Source organism: Madurella fahalii (assembly GCF_045866475.1).
Source record: "Madurella fahalii IFM 68171 DNA, scaffold_4, whole genome shotgun sequence".
In the NCBI taxonomy this organism is placed as follows: Eukaryota; Fungi; Ascomycota; class Sordariomycetes; order Sordariales; genus Madurella; species Madurella fahalii.
In genome coordinates this window covers 662,865-679,903 of record NW_027263974.1, presented here as the reverse complement: position 1 = coordinate 679,903, position 17,039 = coordinate 662,865, and the positions used below count along the sequence as shown (strand labels likewise).

Genomic DNA, 17,039 nt, shown 5'->3' with positions numbered 1-17,039 from the left:
TTAAGTCCTCGATCTAGCGACCGTATACCTGCTTTAGCGGCCTAAAGTAGCTAACATCGAGTAGCTGGAGGTAGTAAGAGGAATGCGGAGGTATATAGAGCGTAACGATCTGGTGCTCCTGGTAGTAGAGCTCGAATTCGGTCGAGTGGTAGCTCTCGTAGCCGTCGAGGATTAATAACCGGTATTTGCCCTTTATACGAGGTGCCGTATAATAGTCGAAGTACTTAATCCAATCGAGACCTACAGTATTAGTAGTCCAGCTATTATCGGTAGTTGCGATACGCCAGTCGGCTAGGAGGTTGTACTCCGTATACCAGTTAGCGAGGTGGTACTACACAGCCAGGATTATAAATAGAGGGATAGCCTAGCCGAGGGCATTGACTCCCTAGATCACTGTTGCCCATTCCCGGTTGCCAGGCTAAGCTAGTTTTGCCTTGCCCTGGCTATCCGAGGTTATAACCACTATACCTACAAAGATAATGCCCATTATAAACCCAGTCTCGTCGAAGTTATAGATATCGTTATCTACAATACCGTACTTGGCCTTAACGTTTTGTACGAGGGTAAACCATTCGCTAATGACCTTTGGATCTTTGTACTTGGCCCTCTGGTAGTCGTACCGACGCGTCCAACATATACGGAGCTCTGGCTAGCGTTTAACGAAGTTGTAAGCCCAGTGTTTGCCGATAGGGGGCGCGTCGCGTTCGTATAGTAGTTAGTTGGCTATATCTTCTATACTATATAATCTAGGCGGGAATGCACGTTCAGATAGCTTAATTATATACTGAACTATTGCCTTCTCTTCCAGATCTGTAAGCTTGCGCGAGTTGGCTGCAATATCGCGTCGTGTAGGCTTGCCACTACGTCGGTAACGGAGGGTTGATTCTGGTACGTCGTAGAGCTTAGCTGCAGTTCGAAGGCTTAACTTTTTGTCGTTTTGGATCGCTTCAAGGGCTAAGATTACCCTCGCTTCCTTTGAAGTGGGAGGCATATCGGGTTGTAGAAAAATTCGATATAAAGTATAAAGAGGACGCGTCGTGGTAGGGCGTGCGCAACTCGCTTGTCTGCGCAACTCGCTTATCAAATACGTTAGGGGTGTTAATTTAACATAAATTGATAAGTTATAGATCGGAAATTGGATATATTATTGGGCTTTACAGAGTGCTATAGGATATACTAAACTGTATTTCCTTAGGCATTCTTCGTCACCAATTTAACTGTCGCCTGCGCCACCAACATCTTACTATCTCGAGGAACAGGCATATCTTCTTGGCCAGCATCCGTTTTCTGGAGGCTGCCTTTCTGAGAAGGCGGAACTACGATGAGTTCGACAACGACGGTCCTAGGACACATCATCACGTAGGACGCAATGGCTGGCTCGAGGTTACGGGCTCGCTTTTGCGTCTGAATAAATTTGTAGCAAGCGATACGGTGTCAAAGATTAAGGCTGGTACAATCAGCGGTCCACAACCGTCACTAATTACATAACTTCCGCTTATATAGACTTTTATTTCATTACAGTCCGTCGTCAGCTTCCCACATCCGCCTGGAGGCTTGAAACGTTGAGGTAATTACACCGACATGCCGTTTGCCGCGCCTGATCCATTTTGTTCCGCAAAGAATTTCTTCTGCCACGGGAGGGGCTCTTTCGCAATCTGAACAGGCCCAACATCACCGTTCTCAGCCCTCCGTGTCTGCCAGGCCTCAATGTCGCGATGATCGACCCAGTTTCCGTGAAGGCCGAGCTTGAGCTTCAGGGGCAGATGTATCACAGCCAGCGGCCCCTTGGCAAGATTCTGTGCGTCAAAGATGATAATGTCGTTGCGCAACTGATCGAGATGGTTTAGCAGCGCGATCAGGTACCCTTCGCCCTCGGCCCCCCCATCGCGCGGAATGAAAGTCGGTTCTTGGAAGGTCATGGTTGGCCCTGCAAAGTAGACATCTTCTAGGCCAAACTTTCCGTCGCTCTTGCCATCAACCCCCACAGCGGCCGAGCCAGGCTCAGACGTGTGGTAGTGGTCCTCGGACCAGGTATAATGCCCGAGACAGTTGAACAGACCGCCGGCGGGGGGCCCGCACTTGGCGAAGTCGTACGGTTTGCTTGGGTCCACGACAGCTTGCCAAAAGTGGTGGTAAGGCTTGGTAACGAAGCGGTCGTCTATACGGGAGAATTCACCGTTCGTTGGCCACGTCACGGAAGGCTTGACCCGCTCGTCGGCCACCCAGACGTCGGCATCGCCCGCATCCTTTGTCCGAATAGCCGACTTCTTCGCTTTGGGATCGAAGATCCAGCGCATTGTAGGCGACGAGAGCTTGTTGCGCTTAGCGACGCCGTCCGAAGGAGTGATGTTGGTGTCAGGCGGGAAGAAGAAGAAGACGTTGCCATCGGCGACTGTCAGGTCAAAGACAATCTCCCCCGAGGCGAGCTCGTAGCAGCCGGCAACATGACCGTGGAAAGCTTGAGAATTACTAGCATTAGCATCATTCGCCTCCTTAGATATTCAATCATAAAACTCACCATTGTCGGCCCTAAACCAGGTGATGTCCTCACTCTTCGCCCCTCGCCTCGGCACAATCGCATACCACTGATCCTCGTTCGGATCCCACGCAAACTTGTTGCCCCCTCTCTTCATCCGCTCATAATCCATCTTGATGGGCGTCAGCGCCAGCACCACCCAATTCTTGCTTAAACCGCAGTCATGGATCATGCCGGCAAAGGGCGCCTTGTACCAGCACTCCTCCGTCTTCTTCCCATCCCTGTCGATCGTCCAAACAACCACGTCAACGCTGCAGTCCGACCCGTTCCCGCCGGCCTCGTACGCGAAGCACACCATCTCGCCGGTGTCGGGGTCGAACTTGGGGTGGGCCGTGAAGGTGGGGCTCAGGATCTGGCCCTCGAAGTCGTAGCGGCCCATCGTCTCCAGCGTGACGGGGTCCATGGCGAACGGCGGGCCGTCCTCCTTGGTGGCCAGCAGCATGCCCCTCCAGAACACCACGTTGGTGTTGCTGGCCGTGCGGATCACCCCCTTGACGCTCTCGTTGTCGGTGAAGGGGTTCCTGTACCGCCCGAACAGGCTCCGCCGCGCCCGCGTCTCGTGCTGGTACCGCTCGGTCCGCACGTAGCGCTGCTTGAAGTCGGCGTGGCCGTTGGCGATGCGGATGGCCGTCACGGACCCGTCGCCGTTGAAGTGGATGTCGTCCTCGAACAGCGGGGGGAACCGGTGGTCCGGCTGGATGCGGTAGAAGGTGCCGTTGATCTCGCGCGGGATGGTGCCCGAGAACTCCAGGTCCATGATGTCGCCTTCGAAGCGGGACGGTTTGTTCATGGACGAGAAGACCGGTGTGGGTGGGAACTTGACACGCTCGGGCGAGGTGAGGCGGCCCGAGGTGTAGTTCGAGATCTCCGGGGCGAGGTCGTGGATGTGCGCCATGGTGATGGAATCGCGGGAGTGCGCACGAAGGTGCTGTGGAAGGGTGATGAGGATGAGTGACTGGAGAGGTGAGATCTTTGAGGTCAAAGGCCCGGTAATTGGAGGATATCTACCGAGGATGATGGACACTGCGGATCGTTCTACGGACCCCGCTAGCCACCCGAACAGGGGCAAGAGTAATATAGATTCGGGGGTGCGGATGTGCTGAAACCGTGGAAGCCGTACCGGACTTGAACGGCTCGCAAATGGCCTACTTGGGCCGGGTAAGTGCGTGCGGGGCAAAACCAGGTACGACAAGTGGGAGGGGCTTCTCCAACTCTCGGCAGTCGAACGCCGAGGCCATGAGACGGAGGAGATGGTCTGAGGATCGGAAGAACCAAACTCTACAGTTCTAGGAAGCAGCAATCGGCCGAAGGGTGATGGCTGTCACCTAGCAAGTGAAGTTCACTTCCGAGGAAATGTCAATCTGTGGCCGCTACGAGGCAGCCTCTCGAGCCGCCGCGGAATTGTATGATTATATTGAGCAGCGGATCAAGTGGCAGTCAGGTCGTAGAAAATGGAGAGATCCTGATTCGTGCGGTAGTACTAATAAGTAGTAGGCACTAAGTTCAGTTATGAATGCATCCTGCGAGCCCCTATGGCTCAGACCCGACATTCCTGACATCGCCCATACTACCCACTATTCCACCTTGTTCTGAATCAACTCAGGGAGGACCTTGTCCCCTGGCTTTGCCTCGCGAGTGCTCGCGCCAGGTCTGCTCTGACCCTCGGGCAAGGCCAGCGTAAGCGGCGGGTCGCTTGTGCTAACATCAGCACCATACGGGGGCGCCCGCAAGTCATCGGGTGCCGTCGGCTTTCCGGTAACTGGATGTGGGTAGTGGAACGGAACAACACGGGTATCGGGCCAGAGCATCTTTTGTTCAATGATCTCGTCAGGGCCCATGGGGTCCTCGGGGTAAGTGACAGTCGGCCAAGGCACGTAGTTCTTCCTGGTGTGGCTCCAGCCCTTCTCGTGATCGGCGTGCCAAAATGGGAAATAGCGGTAGCGGAAGAGCTTCCACACGCCATTCTCCTTGATGTACTCGTTCTCGTACAGGCCACCCTCCCACCACTGCCTGTGGCCGCGTGGGTAATATTCCTCGATGCTCTGGTGGGTACCGGCCTGCATGAGAGCGCGCATTCGGCACCAGGCGTGGGTGCCTGTGGCGTCCACGTCGATAATGTCCTGCATCATTATGTGGTCAAGCAGCCAGCCGTGCACCGGGCCGTTGCGACCCTTGACAAAGTTCTGTTGGAAGCGGCCCTGGTACAGCCGCTTGATGCCCGCCTTGCCGCGATACCGGGAGCCAAGGAACTCGACATAAGCATCCGGGTGGTCCGAGAACATGTCGACGACCTGCCAGCAATAATGTCAGTCCCCCATTCCATAATACCATTTGGGGATAAGGGGACGCGGCTTGCCTCATTGTAGAGACACTTGTCCAGGTAGTACCCGTATTTGAAGTGCGTCTTGCGGACCTCAGCTTCGTCTACGAGAATGTGTTAGTCGCGGTTGCACTGTGATAGGTTCGGGTCCACGTTGCTCGCCTGACACCCGCGATAGCTCCCTCTGCAGGGCCTGCACCTGCTTCTTGAGTTCGGCGAATTCTTGTTCCATTCTGGGGCTGATTGGAGGTTGCTCAACTGGAGAGGTGAGGGGCCAATGTCAAAATTGTCAAACTAATAGTACCTGAACTTTGTTCCGTGAATGGATGGATGCGAATTGATGCCAACGAAGAGAACTTTAGATTTGAGGGAGGTGCAAGACGAGAGGTGCGGGCCAGCGGATATACCCTGGGTGCGACCCCTGATGTCAATCCTCGGGGCAATATGCCTAGTGCATCCGTAGAGTTCCACTGCCCCGTCCCGTCGGCAGATGTTCCGAAATGCTAAGAGTTGATCCAGCCGTGGTGCACATCATCCGGTGTGGGCTGTGTCACCTGTGTGGAGTAACTCCAAGTCCCGGAAAAGGATCTGCGGCTAGCTACCGTCTCCTCACATTTGGGGTTGCTGCCAGCTTGCCCCGCTATGGACATTCGCCAGTACATTGGGGGTCCCCCGTGCCCTGGTTGGTATTGCGGGGGGCTGAATTATCCCGAGCCTGCCAATTACGACCCGACCCTGCTGCCGCACACGATTTCGATAATCATGGTTGTCTGTGTAGGGTTTCCTACATTACATCATATTTTTTTTTTGGGATCGTGGGTGGGTGAACGTATTAGAAGGCCAATACCTAGGCAGTATCAAGGACGACAACAGAGGATATGGGTGATAAGCTTTGCGGGAAAAGGAACCAACAGTGGCCCCGCCGCGGGGGGGCGCTTTCTCTTTGATCATGATATTGCCACACCCTGACCACCCCCAGCGCTGGAAACAGGGAAATTGGTGACACCTAGTTAGGCGCTATCACGTACCATAGCGGTAGACGAAGTGGCTACTTCGGTAGGTGACATCCATGTTATTGAGCGTCCGCGTACTGCGCAGCATGCCCAGTATCAATCGGTAATGGTCTCGTTCATCTGCGCTTCATACGCCGGAAATCATTTGGTAGAGTAATACATAACAAGCTTTTTGAAGGCTTGAGAGCTACGCGGTTGGCTTTTTTTTTTTTTTTTTTTTTTTTTCCCCCGCAGAGCGGTGCCCGGTTTACCCCGCCTGTGGGATCCTCTCATGGATTTTGTCAAAACACAGCAACGAGGGCAGGGCGGAATATTAAGTGCGCTTCCGCCTCTTTATCGGCCCCACCAACCCCATATTCCTCCTAAACCCACCCCTTCAGGAACTGCCTTCGCCGCCTTAACACCCACTTCCCTTCGCCACACCACCTGCTCTCTCATCTCCCGTCCTCTCAGCAATGTAACATCTCAGAACTTGAAAGTACTGCCCAGTCTAGAACAATCGCGGTTCTCACCACAGCCCATGCGGACCAGACACAGCGATCAGCCCACTCGCCTGCCGCTCGTCAGGCTCGGACACGACATTTAGCCATCCTGCTGCCGGGGAACGTAGAGCGGCAGGCGCTGACTGTGCTCTGCGCTACTAGTGTAGGTGTTCGTAACCGTAACCGCGAGAATTCTCGTCCGTATCTGCCGCGGCAGCCAGGCTGCGGAAACACGGGCCGTAACGGCCTTCCCGAAGCGTGTCGTGCCACGTAATGCAGTTGAGAAACCGGGGTTGAAAGCACCTGTCGTTTCCGTAGCGGGGTCGAGATGGCGGCTTGACAAAGAATTCCGTAAGGGCGTTAAGATAGCTAGACGGGGCCGGGGCCGGCGGTGTCTGGCTTTGGGTTGGAGAAGTCCTTGCGGACTACCTCGGTGCGAAGGGGTTGGCGGATGTTATTCGCTAGGTATGAGGCGTGGCATCAGCTAAGAAGAGTGAATAGAGGTAGTTGAGGTGGAAAAGATGATTGCGAGACAGTATGGCAGGACCCGGGATCGCTTTCGATATGGGTCGACCCTTACGTATGTTGCAACGTGGGCACCTTTGTCGGCAACATCGGTACCGAAGTCGTCCCAGGTGCTGGAGTAATTGAGGAGCTTGACCGTGATGAGATACACCGATCTTTGGCTAGTGTCATGATGTCGTGGCGGGAGAAACTCCAAACGATTTTCTTTTGGCGTTTGAGAAATCTATCCCAGTGTTATTCTTGATGGCCTGATAGAAATCGAGTAATAAGCACTTGAGTTCGTCCCCGGCTTCTGCGCAATGCAGGCTTCAGATCGAACAATTGACTACGCACGTGCGGACATGACTAATTAAACCTAGGCAGTGGCACTTCTTATGGAATGACTAGCGTCTATTTGTCACGATTATAATCGATTCCTGGGAGTAATCATTCGCCCCTTTAATCTTAAGCAATGTAGGGGAAGAACAGCCGCTCATCCACTGCCGCTGCCCGTAGATGTCCCCGCCTGCTAGGTTCAGAACTTAGTCAAACCTAATTGCCGCAGCAGGAAAGCTGCGACACTGAGAATGGCCATTGGACAATCCTGGCGTTTGAGAGTAGTCTGATGTGGAATACGCGCGGCGGTACTCGGCGCGAAACTAATGGCCGTCACGTCAAAGCTCTCTCGCTCGGATAATGGAAATTGCCGATAGGCGTCCAACTCTACGGAACATGTCACTGACGAGTCTGTTGGTTACCGTAAATTTGTTGGCAGGTAAGCTATTCTATCTGCCTATGGCCTCAACATATTCTGCCAAGAACGGGGAGATGCAGCTTCTGCGAAGAGGAAGAGTACGAGGAGCCGCGAATTGGACTGAGACGGCCTGTGTCAGAAGAACGAACGGGGTATCTACCAGGATATGCTGCAACCGATCCGGAATTGGCAGGCCTACCGTCTCAGGGTTGCCCAAGGATAGGCGGATTAGCGTAAGCTTGCCCGTTGTGCTGTAATTTGAGCTTCGCTTCATTGCTGGATATTTTCGAGTTGACCTTCTGTGAATGCAGAGAGGAGTAATTAGAATGCAGGTTACCTTGCTCATTACGCAGATCATGCCGCGGCTGGTGTCGGACGTAATTAAACTAATTTATAGGATCTCTAGGGGAAGAGAAAAAAGAAAAGAGAAAAAAGAAAAGAGAAAAAAGAAAATGAAAATGAAAATGAAAATGAAAAAAAAAAAAAAAAAAATTAAATAAAAAAATGAAAAAAATGAAAAAAGGAAGCACCTACTACTGCGAAGAGAGCTAAAAGCACGGAGCTTAAGAACTAATTAGAGCTACCTGTGCGACACGATTTAATACCTTTGGAAGGGATTACCGGCTGGGATGACGGCCCGTTTTGCATGCAGCCGGTTAAGGTACCTTAAGGTACCTTAGGCATCTCGGTGCCGTTCCTGAATGCTTGAGAAGCGATTGGACACGATTTCTGGCAGTTTCTTGTGGGTTGGTGTAACCGCTGGACAAGCCCAGACAGGGCAAGGTTAGGTCAGATAGTTTGCAAATGTGGAGGTGCTGGGGCAGGGATAGCCGTTCCCGTGGCCTCGGGTTCCTTTGGCCTCAGCTGACAGCAGACAGGCGGTACTTCCCGAATGCAGGGCTGGCGCATTCAGGCACTCATCCAACCAGAATTTCTTGCCACTCTTTGCACGCCTCGCTTGAGGATTTCTTTGGAACCAAGTTGCTTCGTACAAACGGACCCGTGGCATCCGTCCGGCCCTGTCCGTGGTGCTGTTTGTCGTCGTCGGAATTTGCAAATGCAAGACGGAGGTGTGAAAGTAGTGAGGTTGGACCAGGCAGGGATCCGAATGTGAACCAACCGAAGCGCTGGAGAGAGGAATCAAAACCGGGGCCCTCCTGGGGTAAAGGCGCAGGGGGATGCACTTGGCGTTAGTGATCCACCAGAGGAACCGCGAAAGACTCGAAGCAAAAAGACGGCGCAGAGCGACTTGGAGACCAAAGTGTGTAAGCACAATCCCCTATGGAAATCTAGGCCAACTAGGAATCTAATAATCTGCCAGAACCATCGCATCCAGCGCCCCAACCTGAGCAACGGCGGCGACTCGGCACCCAACGACCAGCCAACTAGCCTCGGACCCATCTCCGGCGCAAAAATGGCCACCCGCGGTGAGCTGTCAAGATGCACGGACCAGCATCCTCCTTTGCCGATCCTGGGAAGGGTCCGGCAGCAGGCTTCCTCCGTCTTTTTCTCTAGCATCATCCCGGTCACGGGGTGTCTCCAATCCATGAGGTCCTGAACACAGCTTGGGCTCGCTGCAAGAGGCGACTGGGACGTACGATTATAAATACGACGACATTGCCACGGGCCGTCATGTCGCAGAGGAAGGGTTCGGCTCCGCTCTTGCCGTCTCCCCCTCGGACCGAAGACAGCGATCCGTCGCAGCCGCCGCGGCCGTCGCGACCGTCGGCATCCCGACCGATACTCGCCAGGCCGCAGCGGCGTCAGCTCAATAAATTCGCTTGCTCTAGATGCCAGAAAAAGAAGACAAAGGTGTGCTCATTCCCGCACTGCCTTTCCCTCGAGTCACGCATGCGTGACACCCCCGCACTGGCGCTGGAGATTGGTCTCGTGAGTCGTCAGGACTAATTTTTGGGAATCGACGCAGTGCGACGGGGTGCGCCCATGCTGCGGCGCCTGCGCAAAGCGAAACGACAGCGAGTGCAAGTATCCCGTGAGGGAGGGCGCCGTCTCACGTTATGCCGATCTGAAAGAGACGTCTGAGTGCCAGGATCGCGAAAACCGCGACTTGAAGGAACTATTCGCCTACCTTCACTCCCGGCCCGAGGCCGAGGCCTTTGAGGTCCTCCGCAGGCTGCGGGACACCCGAGACCCGTTCATCGTCCTACGCTGTATTCGGGACGCCGACACGCTGCTCGCCATCCCCTCGCTCAATGGCTTCCCCACGCTTGGCAGAGAGATGATCCAGCTCGATGCCGCCGCCCTAGCAGCCAGCGCCATCAAGGTGCCCGCCAGGCCCTGGACATCTGTCGCCGGCGACGGCTTGGTGTCCAACCTCATATCGGCCTTCTTTAGGTGGGACGATCCATTCGTCTACTCGTTTGTGGAGCGGGAGCTCTTCCTAAGGGACATGAGGCGCGGCCAAGGTCCGTACTGTTCCCCGCTTCTGGTCAACGCCATCTGCGCGCTGCGATCGGTCTGTCGTCTTCCCCCGGCCGCCAGCGTCACAGCCATCCTAACGTGCTTCAGATGCTTTCCGACAAGGTCAAGCATGCCTACCGACTTGCGGGCACCGATCTTCGCCGGCGCTTCATGTCAGAGGCCAAGTATCACCTCGAGCTAGAAGCCGGCAAATTGTCCCTGACCACGGTTCAAGGGTTGTACTTGGTGTTTATCGTATCTTGCCATGAGGGCACCAACAAGGCAGGATCCATGTACCGCTTGGCTGCGGCAGACATGTTGCGCAATTTGACCTTAGACAAAGCGTATGCCCAATGGAGCCATCCAACGCCCGATGAGGCAGACAAACGCAGCGCACTCTCCAAGACATGCTGGGGCGTTTTCAACGTCGAATGGTAAGGAAGCTTCCCAGAACGGATCCGGCGCGGACCGGCGGGCTTACAACTTTGACTGACAACCACACACCAGCTTCCTTTCGCACTTTTATCTCAAGGCCCCAACGATGCCACCTCCTTCCATACCCTACTTACATGACCAATACGATGTCAACGAGCCCGCCATCGACATATTCGGTGCACCTTTTGGCGCGGGCTCGCCGGAGCCCCCACTCGTCCCAGGCCTCCTCTCCGTCGTAAATCAAATCTCGGTCTTGCAGCACTCGGTGATGACGTACAATGCATCATCGCACGCAGTGATAGGGCGAGACGACGATTTCCAGGTCAGGAGAGGCTACTTAGCCAAGTTATCAGCGCTAGAGAACTCGTTTCCCCCTCGTCTGCAGTATCGTGAGAACCTCACCCCGCAAACGATTTTCATCCAGTGAGCTCACCGTCGCGTCTGTGTCAGGGGAATTGCCACCCTAGTTCTAACATATCCCTTAATGCTCCCAGGGTCTATCTCAACGCTGTAGCCTACAACATCGTCCGGCCTCTTCATGCCGGCACTGTCATTCATGGTTGTTACACCGCCAAGTCAATCTTGATGGAGCTCGCGGCTTTGGACATCCAACTCATGGAGACGTATACTCGCTTCTGGGGGTTGAAGGAGTACTCGCCCATCGTCATCCTCGGAATGTGTAGCGCGACCGTTACGGTGCTTCAGTGGCTTGACGACCCTCAGGCTGCGGTCCTGTTCACGCGCGGTTGTGAACTGATATACATGGTCCAGCGGGACATTGTTGGCATGCGCTACCTGCTGCAGGGGATATTGGCAATGGCGTGGACAACGGGGCAGCGGATTCCACGCGATGCCGTGCGCTACTTTGAGGGGTTAGAAGTAGAGAGAGCTCAGCTCAAGGCTTCGAGCTTCGACTTTGCGTTGCCGGTGCAGCAAGAGGCGAGGAGATTGTTGGCCAAGGAAGATATCGGAATGGACGGCAATTCCGGGGCAGACGTGGCTTTGCTCCTAGAGAAGTGGAGTGTGCTGCAACATGACGACGGCCACAGACGGGAGACGTCAAATCTTTGAGCAGCCGCACAAAGATTCGGCGGGCTTAGGCAAATGCATCGTGGTGCGTCTTGCAAGGTGTGCCATATTAATTCGAAACAAACGAACAAAGCCACTGTTTTACAGAATGTCCTCCGTGGCTCTTTTCCGCCATACCACGAATAATTACACTCAGTCCATTGGAACTTTCCTACGCTTCCTTACTTTAAATCAGAACACGCATGCAGATATCGATAGTTTCCCTTTACACTCAACAGCAACGATGGCAACCGAAACTCATAGAGAACAGGGCAACCTACTCCTCCCAACCTGACCTAAAACAATTGAACCACTCCCACCCTACCTACGCAAAGCCACAAAGCCAGAAATGCAACCTTCCCAACCCTCCCCGCTACCGGAGCGTTGCCCGCACATCAGCTCGCCAGTATACAGCACCGTCCTCCGCGCCATAGTCATAGCCACAACGACCGGACCATCACGCCGGCGCAGCTTGGGCCCCGCCCAGGCCGTCGCGCTCTTGGGCGTGGCACATCTGGAGGCAACGTGCGAGACGCTTGGACGAGCAGCTCGCCGCAGTGGCGGCGCCCAGGACGATGGAGGTGTTCAGGATGGGCAAGCACCGCTACGAGAGCGCGGTGTATCGAGTGTGAGGCGTCTGAGTTTGCCCGGCCGGGGTTTCGCGGGGCGGAGGGCGAGGTGGAGAGGTTGTTGAAGCTCAGAGGAGGAGATGGGCAGGGTTGACAGAGAGAGCAGGCTGAGTAGTAGTTGAATAGGTTGCTACTACTACCGAGTTCCTTGGTATACTTAGGAGCTTGGTCTGCCGGGGAACTGTGGATGTTGACCGAGTTGCCAGATCGATGTAATAATTACTTTTTTAGAGCATAGTTTTAATAGGGAGTTAGTATTGCTTGTGCTTCTGGTCCTGAGGTTGTAACCTGGAAACTTGCCTAGCCGTATGTCACTGTCATGTATTTAGGCATCCATTACCACTCATTGTAATTTTTTTTTTCTCCGAGCTGGTTACTTTTCACGGAAGTACCTTCCGAAACCCAACCCGATGCCGAATGACGCCTCACTTAGTAGCTGTACCACCACATGTCCAAGTGTTCAAGCTGCAGTTACGGTAGTTACTTAGTAATGATTACCTAAACTCAAAGGTAAAAAGGGTAAAAGGGATCAAGGACCGCAAAAGAAGGGCTTATTGATAATAGCATACATATACGTTAGAGTGCTCTAGAGCTATTGAGTAATTAGTTTACCTAAAATAATGTTCAAAGATCTGTGTCAAGTTACAGAATCCTACTCGCCCTACCGTCACTAGTACTTACCACAAACAATAGAGGCTTTCCAACCAATAAGGCAAACGTAGGACTGGAATTAGAGGGATGGAAACATTGATGTAGGTGAAAGAGGATGACCTGGAAGAAAGGCTTAGAGTTTGTATATCCGGCATTTCCAACGTTGCGCTTCCTCACCGTGAGTTTGCATGCCCTAACCATGCCTTAGAACGTAAGTACATTAGGCAGATACACCTGCGCCTTGTACAGTCCAGGGAACTTGAGGTAATACAAACCTTGCACACGATCTAATCTTTATGGCAATGTTGTGCGACATTCTCGGAGATGGGCAAGTTCTTTCCGGCGCCGGCAGTATCAAGTGGCACGGGTGCTCGAAGAACTGCTAAACGTCAGGCGGCCAACCCACTTGTGCTTGTGTTGCTTACACTTTCTTCCAGGCCAAATACAAAACCCTCAGGCGTCATTGAGTAATGTATTTAAAGCCCGTTCCTCACCTCGGTTCTAGCCCTCTCTAACATGTATCGTCAACCTTCTCTATCGTAAACAGACATCGCTCCCTTACACAGCGAGAGACATATTGCAATCCTCGGCAGCACGTTTATCCCCTGAGGGAAACAGAAACCCGGAAATTATCGGGATGGAATCGCCGCCTCCGGAGGAGCCCGCCGCTCCCGCCGCTCCCGCTGATTACCCAGTCACGATTTGCCCTTGCGAAAAATGCGACTGCGAGCGAGAAGTTAGCATACCCGGCCTGTGCATCACGTGCCAGGTAAACTGCGAGGAAAAGCGTACGTGGCGGGTGGTAGACAGTACTGGAGGCTGATCACCGCCCGGAAAATCCGGGATATGAACGCATCCAGCCGGGACACGGCCTCATTGCTGGGTATCTAGAACCAGGGAGAATGAAAGAGAATAGACAAAAGTGTCAGGTTCCATAGAATCAAGTAAGGCGGCTGGAGGTTTCCAAACAAAACAACAATAGACAATAGAGGTTTTGCTGGAATCTATTCATATGCGAGCGTATTTGTTTTAAGGATAATGGTGAGAACATTCCACAGCCAGCCCAGGCGTGGTGACATGCAACCCCACAAAGGTAAATACCTAAGCCCAGTTTCAGGGGTAGTGTACATGCCTGGTCACCGCAGCTACTATTACTAAGGGACATTACTATTGCTTCAGTACTCGTAGATGAATCTGTGGTATGGTGGGGCGGTGCCTGTACCCTGGAACACGGCCTCTTGACAGACAATGCCGATGGAGCGGTGGAGTAAAGCCCGCTGCGACCCCTTGAGAACACTACTAAAGCAAGGTAGGCAGGTTGCATTCGTCAGATCAAGTCACCCGACCGCCCTCACCCTCATACTACGTGTATTGGGGTTCCCACCTTCTCCTACGGGGTGTATCTCCCGACGTCCCCGCCACCCGGCTGCCAGCTCCCCGTCCACCCATTCTCGGTGATAATCTCGGTCCCATTCGCCAACCTCAGCGTCACATGAGCATCCTTGCTGCAGAGGCCAAACGCCTGCAGATTCGCCGGCGTCTCCCTCACGAAATGCATATGCCTCTGGCACTGAAACTGCGCGCAGGACTGATAGCCCGGCCCGCTGAAGAAGGCCCACGAGGCCGACGCGTAGGTATACACGTCCCTCCCGCCCTGGAAGTAGTTGGCCATGCCCATGCGGCACCGCTTGTCCGCGGCGCCGCACCACTCGAATCCGGGGTCGCCCCAGCCCTGCGGGTCGGGGGTCCACGGCGCCGGCAGCGTGACGGGGTTGTTGTCGCCCTGGTCGTAGTTGGTCTCGCTCTGCAGCAGCGAGACCAGGACCTTCTCGGCCCGCCGCAGGTTCAACTGGTACAGCCACCAGTGCTCCGACCCCAGCCCGTGCAGCCACGTCCCCTTGGTCGCCTCCACCAGCGCGCCGCGCCCCGCGGCGAAGTTGCTCCCCCCGTCGAAATCCTCCGCCACGTGGTCCGCCACCCAGTTCCACACGTTCTCGGCGTACACCGACGACGTCGGCGCAAAGTGCAGCCCCAGGAACGCCGCCCGGCACGGGTTGCTCGCGTCGCGGCACGTGTTGGTCAGGTCCGCCGCCCCGCGGGTTCCGCCGACCGTGATCATGGTGTTCCAGATCGCGACGTCTCCCGGCCGGCTGCCGGCCAGGTTGAACTGGACGATGATGGCGCCGGGCAGGACGTCGCCGACGGTGAAGCGCATGTCTTGGATGTGGGCGGTGCCGGTCTCCTCCGGGACGCCGACTTGGATGATCGGCTTTGGGTTGGCCGAGTCCTTGAAATACGAGCCGTACCCGGAGATGGTTGCCCAGGCCTCGCCTACGATCCGCGACCCGGGGGGGATGCGCAAGGTGGACTCGACGCGGTATTTGCCAAAGGGGAAATATGCTATCTTGCTCGTGGCCGCGGCTAACTCGAGGATGGCGTTGAGCGCTGCCGACTCGTCGCGGGTGTTGTCGCCGTAGACTGTACGGCCGCCGTTCTGGGCCGGGTCTTTGACGTTGAGAAAGTCCGAGACCGGGTTGCTAGCATAATTAGGTGCGGGAATGGCAGGGTAGCGCCCGTCGGAATTGACAAGGGCGGCCGGGCGGGGACTCGCGGGTGATGATACAGGGCCGTAAATCGGGTTCCGGTCGACGGTGTTGGCGAAGGATAACCGGGAGACGTGAGATTGTGCCGGAAGGACAAAGTCCCCCGGGCCTTGAACCACGTCGCTATTCATAGTGTCCTTGCTCAGGTTCTCGATGAGATAGGACGGCCAGCTGGTCGTTGTGAGAGTGACGCCCGAGTTGATGGATTTAGCGTCGATGAGCGCAATCCAGGGGTAGCCGGACGGATTGACAATACCGAAGCCGACGGTGTCGAAGGTCGGATTGATGATGCTGATGGTGCTGCCACCGTCGATGAGCATACCAACTGTGTTGCGGTAGAAGTAGATGCTCTTGAAGACGGCTTGTTGATGGCCGTTATACCAGATCCCGTTCTACCGAATAGTTAGCACCCCGTGGCGGACGCCTTTCCGACATGAGGGTTGTTCTACCTGGCCTCCCTCTATGCGGACATCGGACACAGTCAGCGTCGAACCGCGACCGAGCCGCATTCCAGAGTGGCCCGCCCCGTTAACCGACGGCGGCATGCGGATCTTGACATTCTGGAGCTGAGCAGCTTGCGCAACTCCCCACCATAACGCCACGAAGGGCTGGCCGCCGGGCACATTGGTCGTGTCTAGCACTATATTCTTGAGGCTTACGGCAAACGACAGCTCGCCTGAGATGCCTGTTGTCGGGTCCTGGCCCGAGAACAGTGTTCCGGTGCCGGGGAATCCTACAGCAGCTTTGAGGACGGGAGGCTGCACGTCAGATTAGCTGGTGCCGTCCCGGCCGGCAGTGGCAATTCTCACGTTAGTCGCATCACCCATGATGACGGTGTCGGTGTTCAAAAAGATCGTTTCATGGATCAAGTACTCTCCCGGCGGGATATAGACGACCTGTGGTGTTAGCGTCGCCAGCGCGTATCAAGAATTCCCGAGATCTAAACTAACCCTCGGCTGGGAGGCAAACCACTGTCCGTGACGAGTGGTACCATTGGTGGCTGAGTTGATGGCCGCTTGTATGCTAGCTCCATCGCCGGGAGTCACCGCTTTGTACACCTCGTAAACCCAGTCGCCATCGAGATCAGGGGCGAATCCGCGGATGTTTGCTGTAGTATGGTCGATGTTGGCATACCAGAAGCTGGTGTCGGCCGCGCGCTTCGCTGGGCTCTTGCTGTGAGCATGTGCATCGGAGTCTGGCGCTGCTCGTGGAGTGGGGGATGTGACCACGCCGACAAAACAGATGGCAGCGACCACGGCCGCCGTTAACCGCCCTCGGATCATCGTGCACCACGTCTTTCGGGCAATCACAGCGAATGTTCCACCAAAAATGAACGTGAAGAATCCCTCGGATCAAATCCCCAGAGAGGGCTTTATGCTCTCAAATATACCATCCGAGTGCCCCATCCAGAGCATGCTTGCGCATGCTAGGTTTTGCACGGACCGATTAGATGTCAGTTCGGCCTGCTGCGCTGTAAGCGGTAGTAATGGTGGCCAGCTCGGAGAGCGTTTCCCCTCTGGGGCTTTGGGTGTGAATATCACACCGTAGCTTTACGAACAACCCAATAGCAGAATGGTCAGCGAGGACTGGTGGAGGTGCCTCCGCTCCAGGCAGCAGGAATCG

General features: G+C 54.9%; 4 protein-coding genes across 4 annotated transcripts; 1 reads left to right on the top strand and 3 right to left on the bottom strand.

The window, feature by feature from the left end:
- Positions 1-1,571: 1,571 nt before the first annotated feature.
- RCO1 (transcriptional regulatory protein rco1) lies at positions 1,572-3,431 on the bottom strand (the record flags this gene model as incomplete). The annotated part of the gene is made up of 2 exons (XM_071062624.1): positions 1,572-2,458; positions 2,519-3,431. The coding sequence occupies 2 exons, from the start codon at positions 3,429-3,431 to the stop codon at positions 1,572-1,574; spliced, it is 1,800 nt and encodes a 599-aa protein (XP_070918725.1).
- Positions 3,432-4,110: 679 nt separating this feature from the next.
- On the bottom strand, positions 4,111-5,088 carry MFIFM68171_07203 (uncharacterized protein; the record flags this gene model as incomplete). Its single annotated transcript, XM_071062623.1, has 3 exons — positions 4,111-4,827; positions 4,893-4,960; positions 5,019-5,088. The coding sequence occupies 3 exons, from the start codon at positions 5,086-5,088 to the stop codon at positions 4,111-4,113; spliced, it is 855 nt and encodes a 284-aa protein (XP_070918724.1).
- A 4,153-nt stretch (positions 5,089-9,241) lies between these two features.
- On the top strand, positions 9,242-11,536 carry MFIFM68171_07202 (uncharacterized protein; the record flags this gene model as incomplete). Its single annotated transcript, XM_071062622.1, has 5 exons — positions 9,242-9,421; positions 9,537-10,085; positions 10,139-10,464; positions 10,538-10,888; positions 10,960-11,536. The coding sequence occupies 5 exons, from the start codon at positions 9,242-9,244 to the stop codon at positions 11,534-11,536; spliced, it is 1,983 nt and encodes a 660-aa protein (XP_070918723.1).
- A 2,667-nt stretch (positions 11,537-14,203) lies between these two features.
- On the bottom strand, positions 14,204-16,699 carry MFIFM68171_07201 (uncharacterized protein; the record flags this gene model as incomplete). Its single annotated transcript, XM_071062621.1, has 4 exons — positions 14,204-15,808; positions 15,866-16,174; positions 16,226-16,312; positions 16,367-16,699. The coding sequence occupies 4 exons, from the start codon at positions 16,697-16,699 to the stop codon at positions 14,204-14,206; spliced, it is 2,334 nt and encodes a 777-aa protein (XP_070918722.1).
- Positions 16,700-17,039: the final 340 nt, after the last annotated feature.